Source organism: Salvelinus namaycush, unplaced genomic scaffold (genome assembly GCF_016432855.1).
Source record: "Salvelinus namaycush isolate Seneca unplaced genomic scaffold, SaNama_1.0 Scaffold414, whole genome shotgun sequence".
Classification (NCBI taxonomy): Eukaryota; Metazoa; Chordata; class Actinopteri; order Salmoniformes; family Salmonidae; genus Salvelinus; species Salvelinus namaycush.
Genome location: NW_024061103.1, coordinates 28,336 through 51,068, shown reverse-complemented (window position 1 = coordinate 51,068; position 22,733 = coordinate 28,336). Strand labels below are relative to the sequence as shown.

Below are 22,733 nucleotides of genomic sequence, written 5' to 3'. Positions count from 1 at the left end.
CAAGCCACCACTTAAACATCCTAATGTTGAGATGGAATTATCAATCAGTAAAGCAGAAGCCAAGGGGTTTTAATAAGAACAGTGGTTAAAAACAAATGGCAAGAGTTGTGGAACAGGGAGAGAAAGGGAATATACAGGTATAAAACCCAGGAAAAGGTGGGGGCAGGGGGGTCCTCAGGCCGAGAGAGAAGGGAGGAACGTGTAATCTCAAGGCTGAGACTGGAACACACAAGGCTCAATAGTACATTGAAATTGGTGGGGAAACATCCGACTGTGTGTGTGACGGTCAAGAGGAGATGGAGACAGTGAAACATGTTCTATTTCAGTGCCAGAAATATGTAAGAGAAAGGGAGCGATTGTTATTAGATTTGAAGAGTAATGAAGAGTCAGGATTAAGTGAACTGCTGGGGACGTCTTCAGGGGAGGTAGTATTTATGTATTTCGTTTCGTTAGGGAGACGAGAATATCGGGTAGGATTATTAGAACTTCACTGTCTCTGGTCCACACTCCAGTCCAGTTGGTGGCGGTAATGCAGCTTTAAAACGGTTGCCAACTGCCATATAAAATCCACAGATGAAGAAATACTGTATACTGTCTTTGGTTCAAGGTTTGATTTCGGTGACAGTGCTCCGCTCTATCGGGTTTTGAGAGCTTGGAATACAGGTTACTGAGGCGGACAGCCCCGCTGTAGAGAGCCAAGATGATGAACATGTGGAAAGTCCGGGAATTGGTTGATAAAGCGTACGTATTTTCACTCTATCCGAGCTAAAGTCTTGAGTTTACCTATTTGAAAGAGACACGTACCCAACACTTTGACGTCACGTAGCAGCAGGAAGCTAGTTAGCCAGCTAGCTTCAATAGAAAGTTGTGACAGTCAAACACAGGACAAATTCAATTTTTTTTCCATTCGACTATATTCCCATTTTAATCTCGTCTTGAACTATCCGACGAGCTATTGATAACTCAACTTTCTAGCCGCGTTTACTGCCTTAGAAAGTTGAGATGGCTAACGTTAGCTAGTTAGCTAATTACCTAGCGTGAATTATGCTGGGTTAAAAACAAATGGGAATTCGGATTATCTCCGATTTTTGTGTGTTCAAAACAAATGGGAACAGGCAAAAAACGAGCACCGACTGGGAAAATCGATTAACGGGAACTCTGTCCATCTCGGGCCTCTTTCTAGAGCTCCGACTTTTCGACCTGAAGATCAGTGACGTCATGATTTGACCTCATATTTTCAGAGTTCCCGTTTTTTTTTTACGCGGCATTGCCATTAGACCATTTTTAACGTTGTCTTGGGTCTTTTTTTACATTTTCTTTTTATCAGCTTGACAGCCACTTGTCATTTATTATAATTGTTTTGGTTAGCTAGCTAACTGAACTAGGTAGTTAGCCAACTGAGCGAGGTAGTTAGCCAGATCAAAAAACACACGTATACTTACGTGAGGGTACATTTGTTTGTAATTGTAGCTACTGTTAGTTGTGGCAAAGGCCTTGAATGATAACTGGATGTATACTGACAATCCAACTAACGGGTGTGACAGTATCTAGCATAACAACCAGGACATTTAGCTTTTCTCATGTCACAGGTCTATCAAAACTGCCACCGCTCAGTTGACTTGACTAGAATGTATTCGTTTTTTGTTGTTTTTTAAAGTATATGACGATCCAAGTAAACCTAGAACACCTGGATAACTCAACTTCTGCCTAGCTACCTCTATACTTCTTATTATAAACTGGGTGGTTCGAGCCCTTACAGCTGTGGTATACCACGGGTATAACAAAACATTTATTTGTACTGCTCTAATTACGTTGGTAACCAGTTTATAATAGCAACAAGGCACCGTGAGGGTTTGTGATATATGGCCAATATACCACGGCTAAGGGCTGTATCCAGGCACTCCGCGTTGCGTCGCGCGTAATTCAGCCCATAGTCGTGGTATATTGGCCATATACCACACCTCCTCGGGCCTCATTGCTTAAGTATACTATAGGCTAAATTATCAAAACAAGTACAATATATTTGACTGTAGTGTATGTCTGATATGGGCCTTTTGCATTTGCAAAATGGATGTGCCTTGCATGCAGAAGCAGAAAGGTGGAGCCCAGACAATTATCAACCACAGTGACTGAGTGTTGTAATGTATAACTCTGTGATGTATAACACTCTAAACAATGACTTGCTGAATGCAACAATAGATTCCACAATTAAGAGGCAATGTCACGCTGCATACAGTTGCGTTGTGAAGATATTGCTGTCACTGCCTTATTAGCCAGAGTATCTGGATTCAAAATAAAGTCCATTGTTTAAAAAAATAAAAATAAAAAAAAAACTTTTATTTAACCAGGTAGGCCAGTTGAGAACAAGTTCTCATTTACAACTGCGACCTGGCCAAGATGAAGCAAAGCAGTGTGACAAAAACAACAGAGTTACACATGGTATAAACAAACGTACAGGCAATAACGCAATAGAAAAATATGTATACCGTGTGTGCAAATGAAATAAGGAGATAAGACAATAAATAGGCCAATAGTGGCAAAGTAATTACAATTTAGAAATTTACACTGGAGTGATATATGTGCAGATGAGGATGTGCAAGTAGAAATACTGGTGGCATTTGGGACACACCCTACACTACCTTGGATAGTACACCCTACACTAGCCTAAACATTAGCCTAAACCTGAACAGTCGCTTTCAGTAGAGATTGAAACTGAAGTCTTGAATGAATGGCTGAATGTTTCCACCTCTGAGCGAGAGCCACACCTGGTTTAACCGGCTTATTGTTGTCTTTTGTCCTCCTCTTGTATAATTTACTGTCCTCGTCCCTGCTGAGTAATGACCTGAGAGGCCATGCAACACACACACAGGCCTACTGTAGAGCTATGGGAAGTAGTGGGATTGCGCAATCTCCAGTTCAAAGCTTTAACGGCTGGTTTGGCAAGCTGTGGCAACAGCAGGAGCACACAGTTCCTGTCCAAGAATGCATTCCTGCTAAAAGTCAAGTCCCCTCTGCTAGTCTCCCCTACTGGGTGACCTCTTCAGAGAGAGAGAGAGGGGGGCAGAGGTACAGAGAGAGGGTCAGGAAGAGAAGGAGGCCGATAATGGGAGAGAAAGAGCAAGCAGGAAGAGGACTGGGCTTTGCGCTGTAATGGGTGAAGGAAGTAGAGTTGGGACTCTGTTTCCTCCCTGTTGTATTGAAGTCAGTGGTTTTAGTGTGTTGTAGAGGACCCGGGTAACTTAAGCATTACAATGATCATACCTGATGAGTCATTATTTATGAGCCAACTTTTTAAGTGTTTCCCAAACACGCACGTAGAGAGAACGGTCACTAAGTGTGTCACTAAGCCATGTGTTGATACTAATAGGATCCAAAGAACTGCACTTCTCTCTGATCAGATTTCTCCATTCAAATTTTACCTTAACATTCAAATTATTCCACAATACTGATGACGGATAAGCTCCTAGAGAGATATTACCACCTATGGCTTCAAATACACTATTGAGGTGACATATTATGCTTACCCAATAATAATGAATTCAATGACAGATTGGGCACATGTTGTCACACATCATAACACATTGAGGCAAAAATTTGACAGTAGCTTAGTTGCAAAATGGAACTCATTTAATTGAACATGAAATAGCCTTTCTAACCCCATGTAGCCGCTTTTTTTAATGAAGTCATCTCGGCTTTCATTTGAAGCATCATTTTGTCTTTCACTTGTTTGCAAAAACAATTGCAAATACTTTTGCAACTTTGTAGTCAACTTTGTTCTGACCTAGATTCTATGTTTTGCAGAGGTGTTCTGTGAATAAAGTATCTAACGATGCACTTTGGCTGCTCTACAATTGGTCTGGATCCCTCGTAGATGTACAACGGTTTTTAAGAGCCATGTTACTAAGGAAAGCTCTGGGAAGCACCTTGGCTACTAAAGACTGGTCGTAAGAAGGTTCCAACAATCTGAACGCTATGAGAAACGAGGTCCAGAGTTCTAAGGGCCTTGAGTGGAGACGCTGTGAGTGAGTGGGCAACACCCATCAGTGGAGGTCTATTCCGCAAAAGCAACAGGGAATCTCCTTGAAACAGCTGTCTGAATGCTGGCTCACTGTGAAGGTTATCTAGAGGCCTAAAACTGAATGAAGAAACTGGCAATTCTTGTTTCCAAGTCCTCCCGGCTGTCACATGGACAAATTGATACAATACTGAATAAATTGTCCTAAAGACTTTATTTGGACTTGTCACAGGATGAAGGAAATGGGTGTGTGCATTAGACAGACTTGCAACGAAACAGAAGCCTTTGCCATATTGTGCGATTACACACACACACACACACACACACACACACACACACACACACACACACACATACCTACATGCACACACAGAGAAGATCAGAGGCTTCCATTTGATCAAATTGATAATGTGAGCCAGAGGTAGTTCTCTCCTCTCTGTAGACTTGCTAGCTGTCTTGTGTAAGTGCTTGGCTATATCACTCCCTCTGTATGGTACTGCCTGTGGCGTCACCCATGCAAACATGACGGTAATAAGGATCCTATTGATTCCCGGTCAGGGAACACACTTTTACTCATTGTGTATTTATAATTACTTTTATTGTTTAACTGTTTTATTTCTCTATTTTGTTTCTCTCTCTCTGCATTGTTGAGAAGTGTGACAAATCAAATTTGATTGTAAAGTTGCAAGCAAATATGGCATTATGGTAATCCAGTCACACAAGGCACAGAGAGGAAAACCAATATTGTATAACTACAGTATTGGGCTGGATAGTACACACAATGTGGTCTAAACTTTATGAAACATAGTGAACAACCTTATAAAGGCCTGTGGCCCCAGGCAGACATGCTACAGTCTATTTAACAACTCATAGGCTATTTGAATAGCTGTTTGCACCAACTAGCTGTTTCCCAGTCTTTTAGAGCCATGCTATTTATAACTTTGATTACAACCATCACTGTCAACTACAGTACTTTAGGCTCTGGCTCCAACTACAGTACTTTAGGCTCTGGCTCCAGAACCGCGCAGGGCGTGTCCTCTCCTCTCAGCTGTCTGTCAATGCTGCTCTGTCTGTCTGACAGTGAGGGGAAGGGGGCCGGGGGTGATGTGGCAGGGGCCAGTGAGAGGAGGGGCCAGTGAGGGGAGGTGCCCCTTTACCTGCTCTATGCCTTCAGCCCTCTGCAACGCTAAGTCTATGCACCTTCTCCTAGCTCTGGGTAGAAGTTGTAGGCACAGCTCTAAGATCAGCTTACCCTCTCTAAATTAAAACTTTAGCCATAAGGGAGGGAAAAACTGACAGACTTTACTGCCTCCTGCATCTTACTCCATGGGGTTGTCTGAGCTGAGTCCTGCTCCATGGGGTTGTGTCTGAGCTGAGTCCTGCTCCATGGGGTTGTGTCTGAGCTGAGTCCTGCTCCATGGGGTTGTGTCTGAGCTGAGTCCTGCTCCATGGGGTTGTGTCTGAGCTGAGTCCTGCTCCATGGGGTTGTGTCTGAGCTGAGTCCTGCTCCATGGGGTTGTGTCTGAGCTGAGTCCTGCTCCATGGGGTTGTGTCTGAGCTGAGTCCTGCTCCATGGGGTTGTGTCTGAGCTGAGAGGAAGTCCGTATATACTGTGGATAATCTTTGTTCTGGGTAGCTGTGTGCTTATTGTAGTCTATGCTAGGCCTCAGCCTATGTGTTGAATATCGGTGCTCGATCTAGACCTATTTCTCTGTGGTTTGCTTTCACAGTTAGGCTACAAAATGAACTGCATTCCATTGCTGCAGCTGTCCTTGATTGGTAACGCTCATGCTTAGTGGAGTTTTTCAGGTCACTAAACCTGCTTGACCGTGTTAAGTTTCTTGCGCAAGGAGGGTGTGGAGGGTGTTGTTGAGGGTGGTGTTGTGGGTGCTGTGGAGGGTGTGGGTGGTGTTGTGGAGGGTGTGGGTGGTGTTGTGGACGGTGTGGGTGGTGTTGTGGACGGTGTGGGTGGTGTTGTGGACGGTGTGGGTGGTGTTGTGGACGGTGTGGGTGGTGTTGTGGACGGTGTGGGTGGTGTTGTGGACGGTGTGGGTGGTGTTGTGGACGGTGTGGGTGGTGTTGTGGACGGTGTGGGTGGTGTTGTGGACGGTGTGGGTGGTGTTGTGGGTGGTGTTGTGGAGGGTGTGGGTGGTGTTGTGGAGGGTGTGGGTGGTGTTGTGGACGGTGTGGGGGGTGGTGTTGCGGAGGGTGTGGGGGGTGGTGTTGCGGAGGGTGTGGGGGGTGTTGTGGACGGTGTGGGTGGTGTTGTGGAGGGTGTGGGTGGTGTTGTGGAGGGTGTGGGTGGTGTTGTGTGGGTGGAGGGTGTGGGTGGTGTTGTGGAGGGTGTGGGTGGTGTTGTGGAGGGTGTGGGTGGTGTTGTGGAGGGTGTGGGTGGTGTTGTGGACGGTGTGGACGGTGTGGGTGGTGTTGTGGAGGGTAATAACTGATTCTGCTTGTGTTTGTTTACACATTTACATAGAAGCCTGGAGAACTGGATAACCAGTGGAACTGTATGAAACTACTGTGGTAGTGGGTCAAGTATACACTATAGTCAGTCTCTATGGACCATAGGTATAGCAGAGACATTGATACTACGCTGCTTGAGGCGACCCACCCTTCATTCACCAAAAAAACACACACCTTGTCTCTCACGACCACACCCACCACCCACTCCACCTAAGTTTTCTCTCAGTGTCTGTCTTGGTCTGCCTGTCTGGTTAAGAGCGTTGGGCCAGTAACCGAAAGGTCGCTAGTGTGAATCCCCGAGCCGACTGTTGGTGCCCTTCAGCAAAGCACTTAACCTTCATTGCTCTCTTCTGTCCCCTCTGCTCTACTCTCTCTCTTCTGTCCCCTCTGCTCTACTCTCTCTCTTCTGTCCCCTCTGCTCTACTCTCTCTCTTCTGTCCCCTCTGCTCTACTCTCTCTCTTCTGTCCCCTCTGCTCTACTCTCTCTCTTCTGTCCCCTCTGCTCTACTCTCTCTCTTCTGTCCCCTCTGCTCTACTCTCTCTCTTCTGTCCCCTCTGCTCTACTCTCTCTCTTCTGTCCCCTCTGCTCTACTCTCTCTCTTCTGTCCCCTCTGCTCTACTCTCTCTCTTCTGTCCCCTCTGCTTTTCTGTCCCCCATGCTCCCTCTGCTCTTCTGTCCCCTCTGCTCTACTCTCTCTTCTCCCTTTCTGTCTCTTTCTTTCTCTGTCCTCTCTCCTGCCGAACAGGTTTTCCCTGACTGCGACGATTTTCATAGTGTACACACACACACACACACACACACACACACACACCATGTCTTCAGAGTACTTCTGTCCCGTGCCAGCGTTGTGTTGACCTTTGACTCTCTGAGAGAGATCGGTTATGTTATAATCATTTAATATAATATATGCCATTTAGAAGACAGTTTTACCCATCAACTTAGGCATGCGTGCATACATTTTACATATGGGTGCCCCCAGCGGGCATCGAACCCACTCTCCTTGGAGTAGCAAGCGCCATGCTCTACCAACTGAGCCACACAGGACCACATTATATCATGAGGGTTATTTGACTCTGTGTTCCTGGGGAAACAGTTGGAAAGAACCGTTTCATGTAAATAGAGGCTGTGTGTGTTGACCGTTACCGTAAATAGGCTGTCCAAAGCGAGGTCTGGGGGGCCTCGGTCTAGGGCGCCTTTTCTGGTAAGATGAAATACTTTCTTTTTTTTTAACTCTTAATTGAGTGCAAACCCTCCTTTGTCTCCTGTTTGACATCATTCTTTTCATAAGAGCCACTAAAATATCTCTTACCTTTACCTCCCCCTGTAGAACCAATGTGGTGATGAACTACTCGGAGGTGGAGACTAAGGTGAGGGAGGCCACCAACGATGACCCCTGGGGACCTTCAGGACAGCAGATGGCAGAGATTTCCAGGTAGGGGCGCTGTTCTCACACACACACACACACACACACAAGTTAGATTACAACAACTTTTATACAGTATCTGCAACGTTCTACTTGGATTGAATCATGTTGCCATGTAGACTAACTCCTGTACACCTCTTGCTCCGTGTGTCTCTCTTTCTTTCTTTCTCTCCCTCTCTCTCTCTCCCTCAGATGTACGTTTATGTATGAGCAGTTTCCTGAGGTGATAAACATGATGTGGAACAGGATGCTCCGGGACAACAAGAAGAACTGGAGAAGGGTCTACAAGGTCAGAGAGGAGCTATAACCTGTCATAAGCATGACAACCAGTCATCGTCTGGTAAAAAGCATGAGCTGACCCACACCCCAAAATGTTTGGAGAGGTGCTGAATAAACTGTAGATAAAGACAGAAAGTAAGTCACTCCCTGTATTTACACTGAGTGGACAAAACATTAGGAACACCTTCCTAATATTGAGGTGCACCCGCCCCCTTTTGCCCTCAGAACAGCCTCAATTTGTCGATGCATGGACTCTACATTGTTGACTCCAATTCTTCCCACAGTGGTCAAGTTGGCTGGATGTCCTTTGGATGGTGGACCATTCTTGATACATACAGGAAACTGTATGTATCAGCGTTGCAGTTCTTGACACACTCAAAGCTGTGCACCCGGCACCTACTACCATACCCCTTCAAAGGCACTTCAATCTTTTTTTCTTGTCCATTCACCCTCTGAATGGCGCACACACACACACAATCCATGTCTCAAGGCTTAAAAATCCTTCTTTAACCTGTCTCCTCCCCTTCATCTACACAGATTGAAGTGGATTTAACAAGTGACATCAATAAGGGATCATGGTTTTCACCTGGTCAGTCTGTCATGAAAAGAGCAGGTGTTCCTAATGTTTTGTGCACTATATGCGCTCAACATTGTAATGGTAAACCTTGGTTAGGTTGGCAGCATAGTGTGACTTCCTTTCTTTCTACAACCAAGACATAAACCATGGCTATTCCACTCCAGACCTCGAGGGCTGAGGTCTGCTCTCCCAGTCTCTGTTGTTGCCCCCAGATCATCAGAAACGGTTGAGACTATGACCGAGGGGCCATCATAAGCAGTTCTAACAATAGTTTTCCATCTCTTCTCCCCCAGTCTCTGCTGTTGTTGTCCCACCTCATCAGGAACGGTTCAGAGAGAGTTGTCACCAGCGCCAGAGAGCACATCTACGACCTACGATCTCTAGAGAGCTACCACTTCGTAGGTAAGTAATCTCTCTGGCTGACAATAGAGAAACAGAATCCCGAGTCTATGGCTGTCTCTCTCTCTTGACTGTAGTGTAGAATCTGTGTTAAATGTTAAGTTTTGTTGTCTGTCCTCAGTACACCTCAGTACACCAGTGTGCGAGTTTGTAATGAAATGTTAGTTTAGAACCAGACAAAAGGGCCAGTGTTCAGTCGGTGTTGTAGCATTCAGGAAGAGATGGTGCACTAAGAACTGCTTTAACCACAACCAGCTCCACCACACACTGCTCTGCCCTAAAGCAGACAAAGTGAAAGGTAAATCACTCCCCTTACCACCATATAGCCTTGTGAACCCAGACGGATTGTTTTTTTGTTTTTTTTCACACAGTACTGTGGACACTTCTTCTGCATTTTGTCTTCTCAAAACATGTTGTCCCACCTGACATTCTGATTACACTGATCAGCTTCCTACACATTGAGAAGGCATATGTTTATAGGGGAATGGAACACTAACAGCTTGCCAATAACCTTCAGCTACTCTCCCTCTGTGTAGATGAGAACGGTAAGGACCAGGGAGTGAACGTACGTCAGAAGGTGAAGGAGATGGTGGATCTGATCCAGGATGATGATAGACTGAGAGAGGAGAGGAAGAAGGCAAAGAAGAACAAAGACAAATACATCGGAGTGTCCTCTGACAGTATTGGAGGAGGGTTCAGCAGATACAGTAAGTCCTCTGACAGTATTGGAGGAGGGTTCAGCAGATACAGTAAGTCCTTTGACAGTATTGGAGGAGGGTTCAGCAGATACAGTAAGTCCTCTGACAGTATTGGAGGAGGGTTCAGCAGATACAGTAAGTCCTCTGACAGTATTGGAGGAGGGTTCAGCAGATACAGTAAGTCCTCTGACAGTATTGGGGGAGGGTTCAGCAGATACAGTAAGTCCTCTGACAGTATTGGGGGAGGGTTCAGCAGATACAGTAAGTCCTCTGACAGTATTGGAGGAGGGTTCAGCAGATACAGTAAGTCCTCTGACAGTATTGGAGGAGGGTTCAGCAGATACAGTAAGTCCTCTGACAGTATTGGAGGAGGGTTCAGCAGATACAGTAAGTCCTCTGACAGTATTGGAGGAGGGTTCAGCAGATACAGTAAGTCCTCTGACAGTATTGGAGGAGGGTTCAGCAGATACAGTAAGTCCTCTGACAGTATTGGAGGAGGGTTCAGCAGATACAGTAAGTCCTCTGACAGTATTGGGGGAGGGTTCAGCAGATACAGTAAGTCCTCTGACAGTATTGGAGGAGGGTTCAGCAGATACAGTAAGTCCTCTGACAGTATTGGAGGAGGGTTCAGCAGATACAGTAAGTCCTCTGACAGTATTGGGGGAGGGTTCAGCAGATACAGTAAGTCCTCTGACAGTATTGGGGGAGGGTTCAGCAGATACAGTAAGTCCTCTGACAGTATGGGGGGAGGGTTCAGCAGATACAGTAAGTCCTCTGACAGTATGGGGGGAGGGTTCAGCAGATACAGTAAGTCCTCTGACAGTATGGGGGGAGGGTTCAGCAGATACAGTAAGTCCTCTGACAGTATGGGGGGAGGGTTCAGCAGATACAGTAAGTCCTCTGACAGTATTGGGGGAGGATTCAGCAGATACAGTAAGTCCTCTGACAGTATTGGGGGAGGGTTCAGCAGATACAGTAAGTCCTCTGACAGTATGGGGGGAGGGTTCAGCAGATACAGTAAGTCCTCTGACAGTATGGGGGGAGGGTTCAGCAGATACAGTAAGTCCTCTGACAGTATGGGGGGAGGATTCAGCAGATACAGTAAGTCCTCTGACAGTATGGGGGGAGGGTTCAGCAGATACAGTAAGTCCTCTGACAGTATTGGGGGAGGGTTCAGCAGATACAGTAAGTCCTCTGACAGTATGGGGGGAGGGTTCAGCAGATACAGTAAGTCCTCTGACAGTATGGGGGGAGGATTCAGCAGATACAGTAAGTCCTCTGACAGTATTGGGGGAGGGTTCAGCAGATACAGTAAGTCCTCTGACAGTATTGGGGGAGGGTTCAGCAGATACAGTAAGTCCTCTGACAGTATTGGGGGAGGGTTCAGCAGATACAGTAAGTCCTCTGACAGTATGGGGGGAGGATTCAGCAGATACAGTAAGTCCTCTGACAGTATGGGGGGAGGGTTCAGCAGATACAGTAAGTCCTCTGACAGTATTGGGGGAGGATTCAGCAGATACAGTATTGGGGGAGGATTCAGCAGACACAGTATTGGGGGAGGATTCAGCAGACACAGTATTGGGGGAGGATTCAGCAGACACAGTATTGGGGGAGGATTCAGCAGACACAGTATTGGGGGAGGATTCAGCAGACACAGTATTGGGGGAGGATTCAGCAGACACAGTATTGGGGGAGGATTCAGCAGACACAGTATTGGGGGAGGATTCAGCAGACACAGTATTGGGGGAGGATTCAGCAGACACAGTATTGGGGGAGGATTCAGCAGACACAGTATTGGGGGAGGATTCAGCAGACACAGTATTGGGGGAGGATTCAGCAGACACAGTATTGGGGGAGGATTCAGCAGACACAGTATTGGGGGAGGATTCAGCAGATACAGTATTGGGGGAGGATTCAGCAGACACAGTATTGGGGGAGGATTCAGCAGATGGAGTAAGTCAATCTAGAACACACAAACACTCACTCACACACCTACAGTGCATTTGGAAGGTATTTAGACCCCTTGACTTTTTCCACATTTTGTTACGTTACAGCCTTATTCTAAAATTGATTAAATTGATTTTTTTCTCATAAATCTCCACACAATACCTCATAATGACAAAGCGAAAACAAGTTTTATACATCAAAAAAACAACTGGAAATATCACATTTACATAAGTATTCAGACCCTTTACTCAGTACTTTGTTGAAGCATATTGGGCAATTACAGCCTTGAGTCTTCTTGGGCATGACGATACAAGTTTGGCACACCTGTATTTGGGGAGTTTCTCCCATTCTTCTCTGCAGATCCTCTCAAGCTCTGTCAGGTTGGATGGGGAGCGTCGCTGCACAGCTATTTTCAGGTCTCTCCAGAGATGTTCGATCGGGTTCAAGTCTGGGCTCTGGCTGGGCCACTCAAGGACATTCAGAGACTTGTCCCAAAGCCACTGCTGCGTTGTCTTGGCTGTGTATTTTGGGTTGTTGTCCTGTTGGAAGGTGAACCTTCGCCCCAGTCTGAGGTTCTGAGTGCTCTGGAGCAGGTTTTCATCAAGGATCTCTCTGGACTTTGCTCTGTTCATCTATCCCTCGATCCTGACTAGTCTCTCAGTCCCTGCCTTTGAAAAACATCCCCACAGCATGATGCTGCCACCACCATGCTTCACCATAGGGATGGTGCCAGGTTTCTTCCAGACGTGACACTTGGCATTCAGGCCAAATAATTAAATATTGGTTTCATCAGACCAGAGAATCTTGTTTCTCATGGTCTGAGTGCTTTAGGACTCCAAGTGGGCTGTCATGTGCCTTTTACTGAGGAGTGGCTTCCGTCTGGCCACACTACCATAATGGTCTGAGTGCTGCAGAGATGGTTGTCCTTCTGGAAGGTTCTCCCATCTCCACAGAGGAACTCTGGAGCTCTGTCAGTGACCATCAGGTTCTTGGTCACCTCTCTGACCAAGGCCCTTCTCCCCCCTTTGCTCAGTTTGGCCGGGTGGCCAGCTCTAGGAACTTCTTCCATTTAAAAATGGAGGCCACTGTGTTCTTGGGGACCTTCAATGCTGCAGAAATATTTTGTTACCCTTCCCCAGATCTGTGCCTCGACACAATCCTGTATCGGAGATCGACGGACAATTCCTTCGACTTCATGGCTTGGTTTTTGATCTGACATGCACTGTCAACTGTAGGAACTTATATAGACAGGTGTGTGCCTTTCCATATAATTTCCAATCAATTGAAATTACCACAGGTGGACTCCAAGTTGTAGAAACAGTTGAATGGGGTATTGTGTGTAGATTGAATGAATGATTTATTTGTATTTATTTTTTAAATCAATTTCAGCTGTAACAAAATGTGGAAAAAGCCAAGGGGTCTGAATTCTTTCCAAATGCACAGTATACATTGGAGTGTCTTCTGATCTTATTGGCCTCTAACACAAACTCGCTGTTCTCTCACTCTTTCTCTCTCTTGTCTATTCCCCCCTCCCCCCAGCGGGTGATCGGTATGACTCCAGCAGCTCTGGCGGTAATGAGGGAAGCAGCAGAGGGAAGTGGGATGAGGACTGGAAGAGAGACGGAGGCCAGTTCCCCTTCAGTGAGAAACTGGGGGAGATCAGTGATAAGATCGGCAGCACCATCGATGACACAATCAACAAGTTCAGGAAGCAGAGCAGAGACGATTCACCAGACCGATTCAGGTTAGGAAAGAGACGACACACCAGACAGATGATTCAGGTTAGGAGAGGGACGACTCACCAGACATGATTCAGGTTAGGAGAGAGAAGAGTTCCACTGGGTGAGATTGCGAGAAAGAGGAAGGAAATGAATGACTCAAATAGAGAGGGGGGGGGGGGGGAATACTGAGGTACAGGGAGAAGTTAGAGCTACCCGCTATCCTCCTCATATCATATTACAGAATGTTAGACCTACCCGCTGTCCTCCTCATATCATATTACAGAATGTTAGAGCTACCCGCTGTCCTCCTCATATCATATTACGGTATGTTAGAGCTACCCGCTGTCCTCCTCATATCATATTACGGTATGTTAGAGCTACCCGCTGTCCTCCTCATATCATATTACAGAATGTTAGAGCTACCCGCTGTCCTCCTCATATCATATTACAGAATGTTAGAGCTACCCGCTGTCCTCCTCATATCATATTACAGAATGTTAGAGCTACCCGCTGTCCTCCTCATATCATATTACAGAATGTTAGAGCTACCCGCTGTCCTCCTCATATCATATTACGGTATGTTAGAGCTACCCACTGTCCTCCTCATATCATATTACGGTATGTTAGAGCTACCCGCTGTCCTCCTCATATCATATTACAGAATGTTAGAGCTACCCGCTGTCCTCCTCATATCATATTACAGAATGTTAGAGCTACCCGCTGTCCTCCTCATATCATATTACGGTATGTTAGAGCTACCCGCTGTCCTCCTCATATCATATTACGGTATGTTAGAGCTACCCGCTGTCCTCCTCATATCATATTACAGAATGTTAGAGCTACCCGCTGTCCTCCTCATATCATATTACAGAATGTTAGAGCTACCCACTGTCCTCCTCATATCATATTACAGAATGTTAGAGCTACCCACTGTCCTCCTCATATCATATTACAGAATGTTAGAGCTACCCACTGTCCTCCTCATATCATATTACAGAATGTTAGAGCTACCCGCTGTCCTCCTCATATCATATTACAGAATGTTAGAGCTACCCGCTGTCCTCCTCATATCATATTACAGAATGTTAGAGCTACCCGCTGTCCTCCTCATATCATATTACGGTATGTTAGAGCTACCCGCTGTCCTCCTCATATCATATTACGGTATGTTAGAGCTACCCGCTGTCCTCCTCATATCATATTACGGTATGTTAGAGCTACCCGCTGTCCTCCTCATATCATATTACAGAATGTTAGAGCTACCCGCTGTCGTCCTCATATCATATTACGGTATGTTAGAGCTACCCGCTGTCGTCCTCATATCATATTACGGTATGTTAGAGCTACCCGCTGTCGTCCTCATATCATATTACGGTATGTTAGAGCTACTCGCTGTCGTCCTCATATCATATTACGGTATGTTAGAGCTACCCGCTGTCGTCCTCATATCATATTACGGTATGTTAGAGCTACCCGCTGTCGTCCTCATATCATATTACGGTATGTTAGAGCTACCCGCTGTCGTCCTCATATCATATTACGGTATGTTAGAGCTACCCGCTGTCGTCCTCATATCATATTACGGTATGTTAGAGCTACCCGCTGTCGTCCTCATATCATATTACGGTATGTTAGAGCTACCCGCTGTCGTCCTCATATCATATTACGGTATGTTAGAGCTACCCGCTGTCGTCCTCATATCATATTACGGTATGTTAGAGCTACCCGCTGTCGTCCTCATATCATATTACGGTATGTTAGAGCTACCCGCTGTCCTCCTCATATCATATTACGGTATGTTAGAGCTACCCGCTGTCCTCCTCATATCATATTACGGTATGTTAGAGCTACCCGCTGTCCTCCTCATATCATATTACGGTATGTTAGAGCTACCCGCTGTCCTCCTCATATCATATTACGGTATGTTAGAGCTACCCGCTGTCCTCCTCATATCATATTACGGTATGTTAGAGCTACCCGCTGTCCTCCCCATATCATATTACGGTATGTTAGAGCTACCCGCTGTCCTCCCCATATCATATTACGGTATGTTAGAGCTACCCGCTGTCCTCCCCATATCATATTACGGTATGTTAGAGCTACCCGCTGTCCTCCTCATATCATATTACGGTATGTTAGAGCTACCCGCTGTCCTCCTCATATCATATTACGGTATGTTAGAGCTACCCGCTGTCCTCCTCATATCATATTACGGTATGTTAGAGCTACCCGCTGTCCTCCTCATATCATATTACGGTATGTTAGAGCTACCCGCTGTCCTCCTCATATCATATTACGGTATGTTAGAGCTACCCGCTGTCCTCCTCATATCATATTACGGTATGTTAGAGCTACCCGCTGTCCTCCTCATATCATATTACGGTATGTTAGAGCTACCCGCTGTCCTCCTCATATCATATTACGGTATGTTAGAGCTACCCGCTGTCCTCCTCATATCATATTACAGAATGTTAGAGCTACCCGCTGTCGTCCTCATATCATATTACGGTATGTTAGAGCTACCCGCTGTCGTCCTCATATCATATTACGGTATGTTAGAGCTACCCGCTGTCGTCCTCATATCATATTACGGTATGTTAGAGCTACCCGCTGTCCTCCTCATATATTACAGTATGTTAGAGCTACCCGCTGTCGTCCTCATATCATATTACGGTATGTTAGCGCTACCCGCTGTCCTCCTCATATATTACAGTATGTTAGAGCTACCCGCTGTCGTCCTCATATCATATTACGGTATGTTAGAGCTACCCGCTGTCCTCCTCATATATTACAGTATGTTAACATCCTGATGTTCTGTCATACTTTAATCACTATTTGAATTGAACTATCCCCAAAACAAATTGTCGTCTTTTTCACCTGGTTTGCGTCCTCTCTGGTCTCCGTAGTGACAACGAGGAGGAGCGAAGTCGCCCGTCACGGAACGGCCAGTCTGGGAGGTCAGTGTTCAAAGACGAGGAGGAAACCGTGACGACCAAGAGTGTCCAGATCGTTCAGGCAACAGAAACCACAGCAACCAGGAAGAGAGGCGGGGTTCCGTCCAAAACTGTGTCCCTGGGAGCTGCGGCCCACTACACAGGAGACAAGAGCCCCGATACCTCTGCCAAACAGGTGTGTGTGCACGTGCGTCCGTGCACATTCAGTCCACGCTGGTCCACTCTAGCTTATTGCTGCTATCTGGTGTTAACGGTGGACAGTGCAGTCTCGCTCCCTGTCTCTCTACTCACATCTCTCCTCTCCTTCTCTCTGTTCCAGACTCCGTCTGCAGCAGCACCCCAGTCCTCCAGTAGTGGTCTGGCTGACCTATTCATGGTAGATACAGGACCCAGCCAGCCTGCAGCAGCCACCGGTAACTACACACTGAGAAGATATCATGGAGGGTTGGGGGGCCGGTAGTGTAGTTACGGGACATCTTGGGGGGGGGGGGTTTGATCAGCTATAATTCTATGGGTTCCTTTTCCCTTCAGCGTCACATCTGGTCTCTGGGCTGGTCACTGGAAACTGTCACATCTCAATCATTAAGTGTTTTATGGTCACTTACTGTTTTACTCATTTCATATGTATATACTGTATTCTTGTCAATGCCACTCCGACATAGCTCGTCCTACTATTTATATATTTCTTAGTTAGATTTTACTTTTGGATTTGTGTGTGTTAGATATTACTGCACTGTTGGAGCTAGGAACACAAGCCTTTAGCTACACCTGCAATAACATCTGTTAAATATGTGACCAATACAAATCAAATGGTATGTCTCTTTCCAGACCTGATAGGAGGATTTGCTGACTTTTCTTCTCCTGCTGCCTCTGTCGGCCTCTCCACAGTACCTGGTGAGTTTAGACGGCACTAGAATATTCTGAGAGATGGAGGGGAGGAGGTCTGGCCACGTGGAGCCTGCTAACGTGTGTGTGTGTGAGAGATTTAAGTCCACTATAACCTTATTCCTCTCTTTTCTCCTCTAGCCTCTAGTGGGAACAGTGATTTTGGGGACTGGAATGCTTTCCCTGACGGCCAGGCCCCCGTCCCCACCCCTTTCGCCCAGCCTCTGGCCCCTAGCAACACTGACCTGTTTGGGGCTCTGTCGGCCAGCTCTGCCCCGGCACCAGCCTCAGCTGACCTGTTTGATCTGATGGGTCCGGTCCAGACTCAGTCTCTCTCTGCCTCTCAGAGCCTCACCTTCAATATGACCAGCACACAGAACGTGACCAGTACCATGCCACAGTCTACATCATTGGTAAGAATATAGGACAGACATGGTACACACAAACAGTAAATGAATTCACATTGTAAATTGTCTTTATTGTGCCTGATGCACTGTTAATGAGAGGAGTGACAGTAACTGCTGTGGTTTAGCGGGACAGACACGAGAGAGCAGAGAGCCAAGGTCTGCACATGGTCCTCCTTGCCTAGGGACAAAAATGCACACAATGAGAAGGAACCAGTTTGAGTCAGAAAACCATTCAATCTAATACGAGGTTGTGTTGACATAGATATTTGCATGTTAAAAACCTGACCTATTTTAAAAAAGACAAGCTTAGTTTTGCAGATGAATCAAACCTGCCCCTTCCCAACCTGTTCATTCTGGTTAGATGGGATGTGTTTTTATGTAGGTTACTATAGAGACCTTCAACCTTCATATTTCACCATTATATAGGTACCTTAACATTACTATCTATTGGAACTTGCTACCAAATTCTCTCGCTCTCTCTCTCTCTCTCTCCCCCCCCTCAGCCCTTCCAGGTGATGAGCGGTCCGTTGCAGCCCCAGCAGCAGCAGCAAGTCATGCTGGGTACCCAGGGTTCCATGGGGTCAGCGATCCCCTCCACCTGGTCTGACTCCTCGGTCAATATCAGTCTGGACTTCCTGGCACCCGGCGTGCAGCCCCCCAAACCTGCCCAGCCCACCCTCAAAACACTCCAAGGTGAGCCTACAGGGTTGTAGTATAGACTGGGATAGAAATAGTACTGTGTTTGTCTGGAGGGGGTTTAAAACGCTGCTGAATGTCTGTTGACCGACACGTTGGATTGAGATCCATTCAACTGTTTGTGGAGTATCCAAGATCCTCAGCGTGCGGGACTTTCTTCCTTTTAATCAGGATGGTCACAAGACAATTCAAAAGGCTTTAGGTTCAGTCAGAATGGAATAGAAGGATGCTTGGGACTACTTGTTCAGTGTGGAATAGAAGGATGCTTGGGACTACTTGTTCAGTGTGGAATAGAAGGATGCTTGGGACTACTTGTTCAGTGTGGAATAGAAGGATGCTTGGGACTACTTGTTCAGTGTGGAATAGAAGGATGCTTGGGACTACTTGTTCAGTGTGGAATAGAAGGATGCTTGGGACTACTTGTTCAGTGTGGAATAGAAGGATGCTTGGGACTACTTGTTCAGTGTGGAATAGAAGGATGCTTGGGACTACTTGTTCAGTGTGGAATAGAAGGATGCTTGGGACTACTTGTTCAGTGTGGAATAGAAGGATGCTTGGGACTACTTGTTCAGTGTGGAATAGAAGGATGCTTGGGACTACTTGTTCAGTGTGGAATAGAAGGATGCTTGGGACTACTTGTTCAGTGTGGAATAGAAGGATGCTTGGGACTACTTGTTCAGTGTGGAATAGAAGGATGCTTGGGACTACTTGTTCAGTGTGGAATAGATGGATGCTTGGGACTACTTGTTCAGTGTGGAATAGATGGATGCTTGGGACTACTTGTTCAGTGTGGAGTGTGTGTGAGGTCATGCTCTTTTCTGACTCCACTTCTTCCTGTTTCTTTCTTCTAGGAGTCCAGCCCCTCCCACCTGTCAACATGCTCTCCCAGGGATTCGCCGGCATGGGCCTCGCCCCCTCTCCCATCAGAACCCCTACAACTCCCATGATGTACCCCGGTGCTGGGCTGGGCATGGCCCCCAGCCAGGGCATGATGGGGATGGGCATGGCCCCCAGCCAGGGCATGATGGGAATGGGCATGAACATGGGTGCTATGCCCCAGGCTAACATGACCATGGGGATGAGGATGCCAGCCATGTCTATGGGCTCTGGCATGGTACAGCAGCAGCCCAAGCAAGGAGTGGACGCCTTCGCGGATTTCGGCAACTTCAGGAAGTGAGGGAAGAGAAGGTGAAGGAGAGGGGTGTTTCTGTTTCTCTCCATCCAACAGACTGTCCATGAAGGATTGTAAAGAGCTGCAAACAAAGAGTACTTGAATGTTGTCAAATATCAAATACTGACTGCCACCCCTCCATTTCCTCTTTCTTTCCTTTAAGTGATATATAGAGACAATCATGTATATTCATGTATGTGTCTTTTAATCAGTTGGAACTTGCAATCAAGTACCTTTTAGAGTGTATTCAGTACAGTAATGGTTGTGTGCTGTTCAGGTCTGAATCAGAGAACAACTGAGAGCAAAAAACCCGGTGCCAGAATAATGCAGAGATTTTTCACTTTAAAATGTATGCCAAACAAAAACCAATGATTGCAAAGTTAAACAACCCAGACAATTCTATGCACCAGGACGGCTTTTAAACTTGTATGGTTTGTTTAACTTCTCAATAATAGTTTTTTGTTTGTATTGCATTTTAAAGCACCATTCTGTTACCATGGAATTGTCCAGATGAAACTTCAAGAGAATGTCAATGGGGGTTTTGCTTTACTTAATCAATTAATTTTCCAGAGTAGCAAAAATATAGTTTTCTATGATAATCCCACCCCAATTACTCCCCATCCATCTCTTTTAGAATGTCAGGTTATCTCGACCTGTCCCTTCCCTACAACTGTAAATATTACTGGTGCGACAGACAAATAAATTATTGAGTACTTGATTATGATATGATGATGCCGTGAAGAGGTGGGTGTCAATTGGACGGAACCAGATGTCAATCAAGACGTTGCTATGGTACGCTACATTGCCATGGAGCCGGTCTTTAATACCTACTTTATATAACAGCGTTCCACACTCCAAATGTGGAGTTTCTGTTCAATATTAGACTTAACAAATCAATCAATCGTTTATTGATGGATGGATTTAATAAGTGAATGAATGAGAAATGATTGAAAGTTGTTAATTGAAGAAGCTGTGGTAACGATAACACAGATCTCCTTTGTGGCCTTTCTTATGGGTATATATTTTTTAAAGAACTAATCTTTTTTTTCCTTGCATCCAAATAAGATAATCAGTAGATGTAGGAACAACCTCCTGGTGGGCTGTGTTCTTTAAGTACAGCACATGGTGCCTGTACGACGGAGGCCTTTTTCCTTCATTATAACTTACAGGAGACAGACGGAGAGACGATACAACTATAGTGTTCATGACAGTTACTGGTAGTCTACAGCACAGTATGTATGTGTGGTTCTTACTGCTCCCTCTGTCCCCTGGGACCCTCGTGGAATAGGGGGAAAGATGTCCCCTGGGACCCTCGGGGAAGATGTCCCCTGGGACTCTTGTGGAATAGGGGGGAAGATGTCCCTAGATGCTGATCTTGGGTCAGTTTTGCGTTTCCCTCCACTGATGGTTTAGGTTAGGATTGTGGGTGGGGAAGCTGATCCTAGCTCTGTACTTGGGGGGGAAATTCACCCCGGAGTGGATCTCTGAAGGAGAGGTTTCTCAGACAGTGCAGGTCTAGGAGAGGATTTCTCTTGGTTTTTTTTGGGGGGGGGGGGGGGGGGGGTCGTACATCTCATATGGCACCCTATACACTTTATAGTGCACTACTTCCGACCAGAGCCCTTAGGACTTGGGTCAAAAGTAGTGCACTATATAGGAAATGGGTACATGTGGAAGTCATGACCATTTTACAAGGTCAGCGAGTACCTCACATGTAAACTAGACTCCTCTGTTTCAGAGCTATGTTCTCTTCCAGGAGTTCGGGTCAATTCTGGAAGTACACTGAAATTCCAGTTTTCTTGAATGCTTTTCATAAGGAAAATGTTGAATGTAGTTTACTTTCTAAATTGACTGAAATGGAATTGACCCGAACCCTGCACAGATAAACACACAGTAGCCTTCTGTCTGAGCTGAGGCTTTACCTGCTGGAAACGACCAAAATGTAGCAACTCTTTTTCTAAGAGATGATGTCCTTAGGGGGTTGTTTTATTCTTTCTCTGGTTTCATTTTTTTCTACTTATTACAATTGTTCTGAGATCTTCTGTAATGTGGGATTGTTACATAATAAAAACACTAGTTTATGCAAATGTATAAAAAGAAAAAGTGACGCATCACCAACGAAAAGAGCCTTGAGAAAATGTTTTTGATTTGATTGTCCCATGATCCTTTTATCTTCGGCATTAAAACAGTTGATTACAGTTTTCTATTGAAGTGTTTATTTCACTTAATACAATTTAGTGACTACTTTAGATGGCCTTGGAACCTGCTGAGACAGACACCCACACAGTGCAGCCCTACAGACACACACAGCCAGTGGGATTGAATAGATCCGATTAAGGTATATGAAGAGCAGAGTAATTAAACCCAGATACTGTCGGACAATGGCTTGTCTCAGACAAAGTTTGATCAATTAACAGATCCTTCACGGCTCCAGAATATTATGGAAATGATGAAGGTTTATTGTCCTTCGGTAGCCTCTGTAGTTTAGAGACAGAAAGCAGAAGCTACACAAAAGCAATGACATGCAGTTAAATCATGCTGTTTATGGCTAATGTGGGCATTAAAGAATAAAACAAAGTCTGAAATGTCTAGACATAAGATTTGCAGCTTAGTGCCATCTGCAATCTGAACGTCTCCCATCTCCATTATTCATAACACACATGAGGTCCTCTGAGATCAGACCATGCTGCCGTTTGTGCTCTAGCTGACAGAAAAGCAAGATAATGGGACAAACAGTAGGCTTTCCTCCTTTTAGAGGCAATATGCCTCCATATGTTACCTGGAGTTGGCAGGTCGGGAATAGCATGGATGACATTTATATGGGTTTTCTGCATTGAGATTATAATCTGCATATTTTATTTTTTTTAATTACGACAGTCATTGGGTTAGGCTATCATTTTGATCCTCACTATATCAGGATAATGTGAAATTAAATGTATCTTTAGTTATATGAATACTTTTAGACTTGTTTTTCACAATGATTTATATACATCAGTTTTTTATTACTTAGAATGAGTCTACACTGCTCTCTGGTGGTTATTTATTTATAGTGGTGCACTCCATGCCTGCATTCCAATACTGTGTTTCATATGAC

At 45.5% G+C, this 22,733-nt stretch overlaps 1 protein-coding gene across 1 annotated transcript; it reads left to right on the top strand.

Annotated features, from left to right (window-relative positions):
* Window positions 1-584: 584 nt before the first annotated feature.
* On the top strand, window positions 585-21,840 carry LOC120041198 (clathrin interactor 1-like). Its single transcript, XM_038986130.1, has 12 exons — window positions 585-741; window positions 7,810-7,914; window positions 8,098-8,194; window positions 9,055-9,163; window positions 9,697-9,867; window positions 13,345-13,549; window positions 16,433-16,655; window positions 16,800-16,893; window positions 17,309-17,374; window positions 17,507-17,778; window positions 18,276-18,465; window positions 19,320-21,840. Exons 1-12 carry the CDS (start codon window positions 701-703, stop codon window positions 19,643-19,645), a joined length of 1,899 nt encoding a protein of 632 aa, XP_038842058.1. The 5' UTR covers window positions 585-700; the 3' UTR covers window positions 19,646-21,840.
* Window positions 21,841-22,733: the final 893 nt, after the last annotated feature.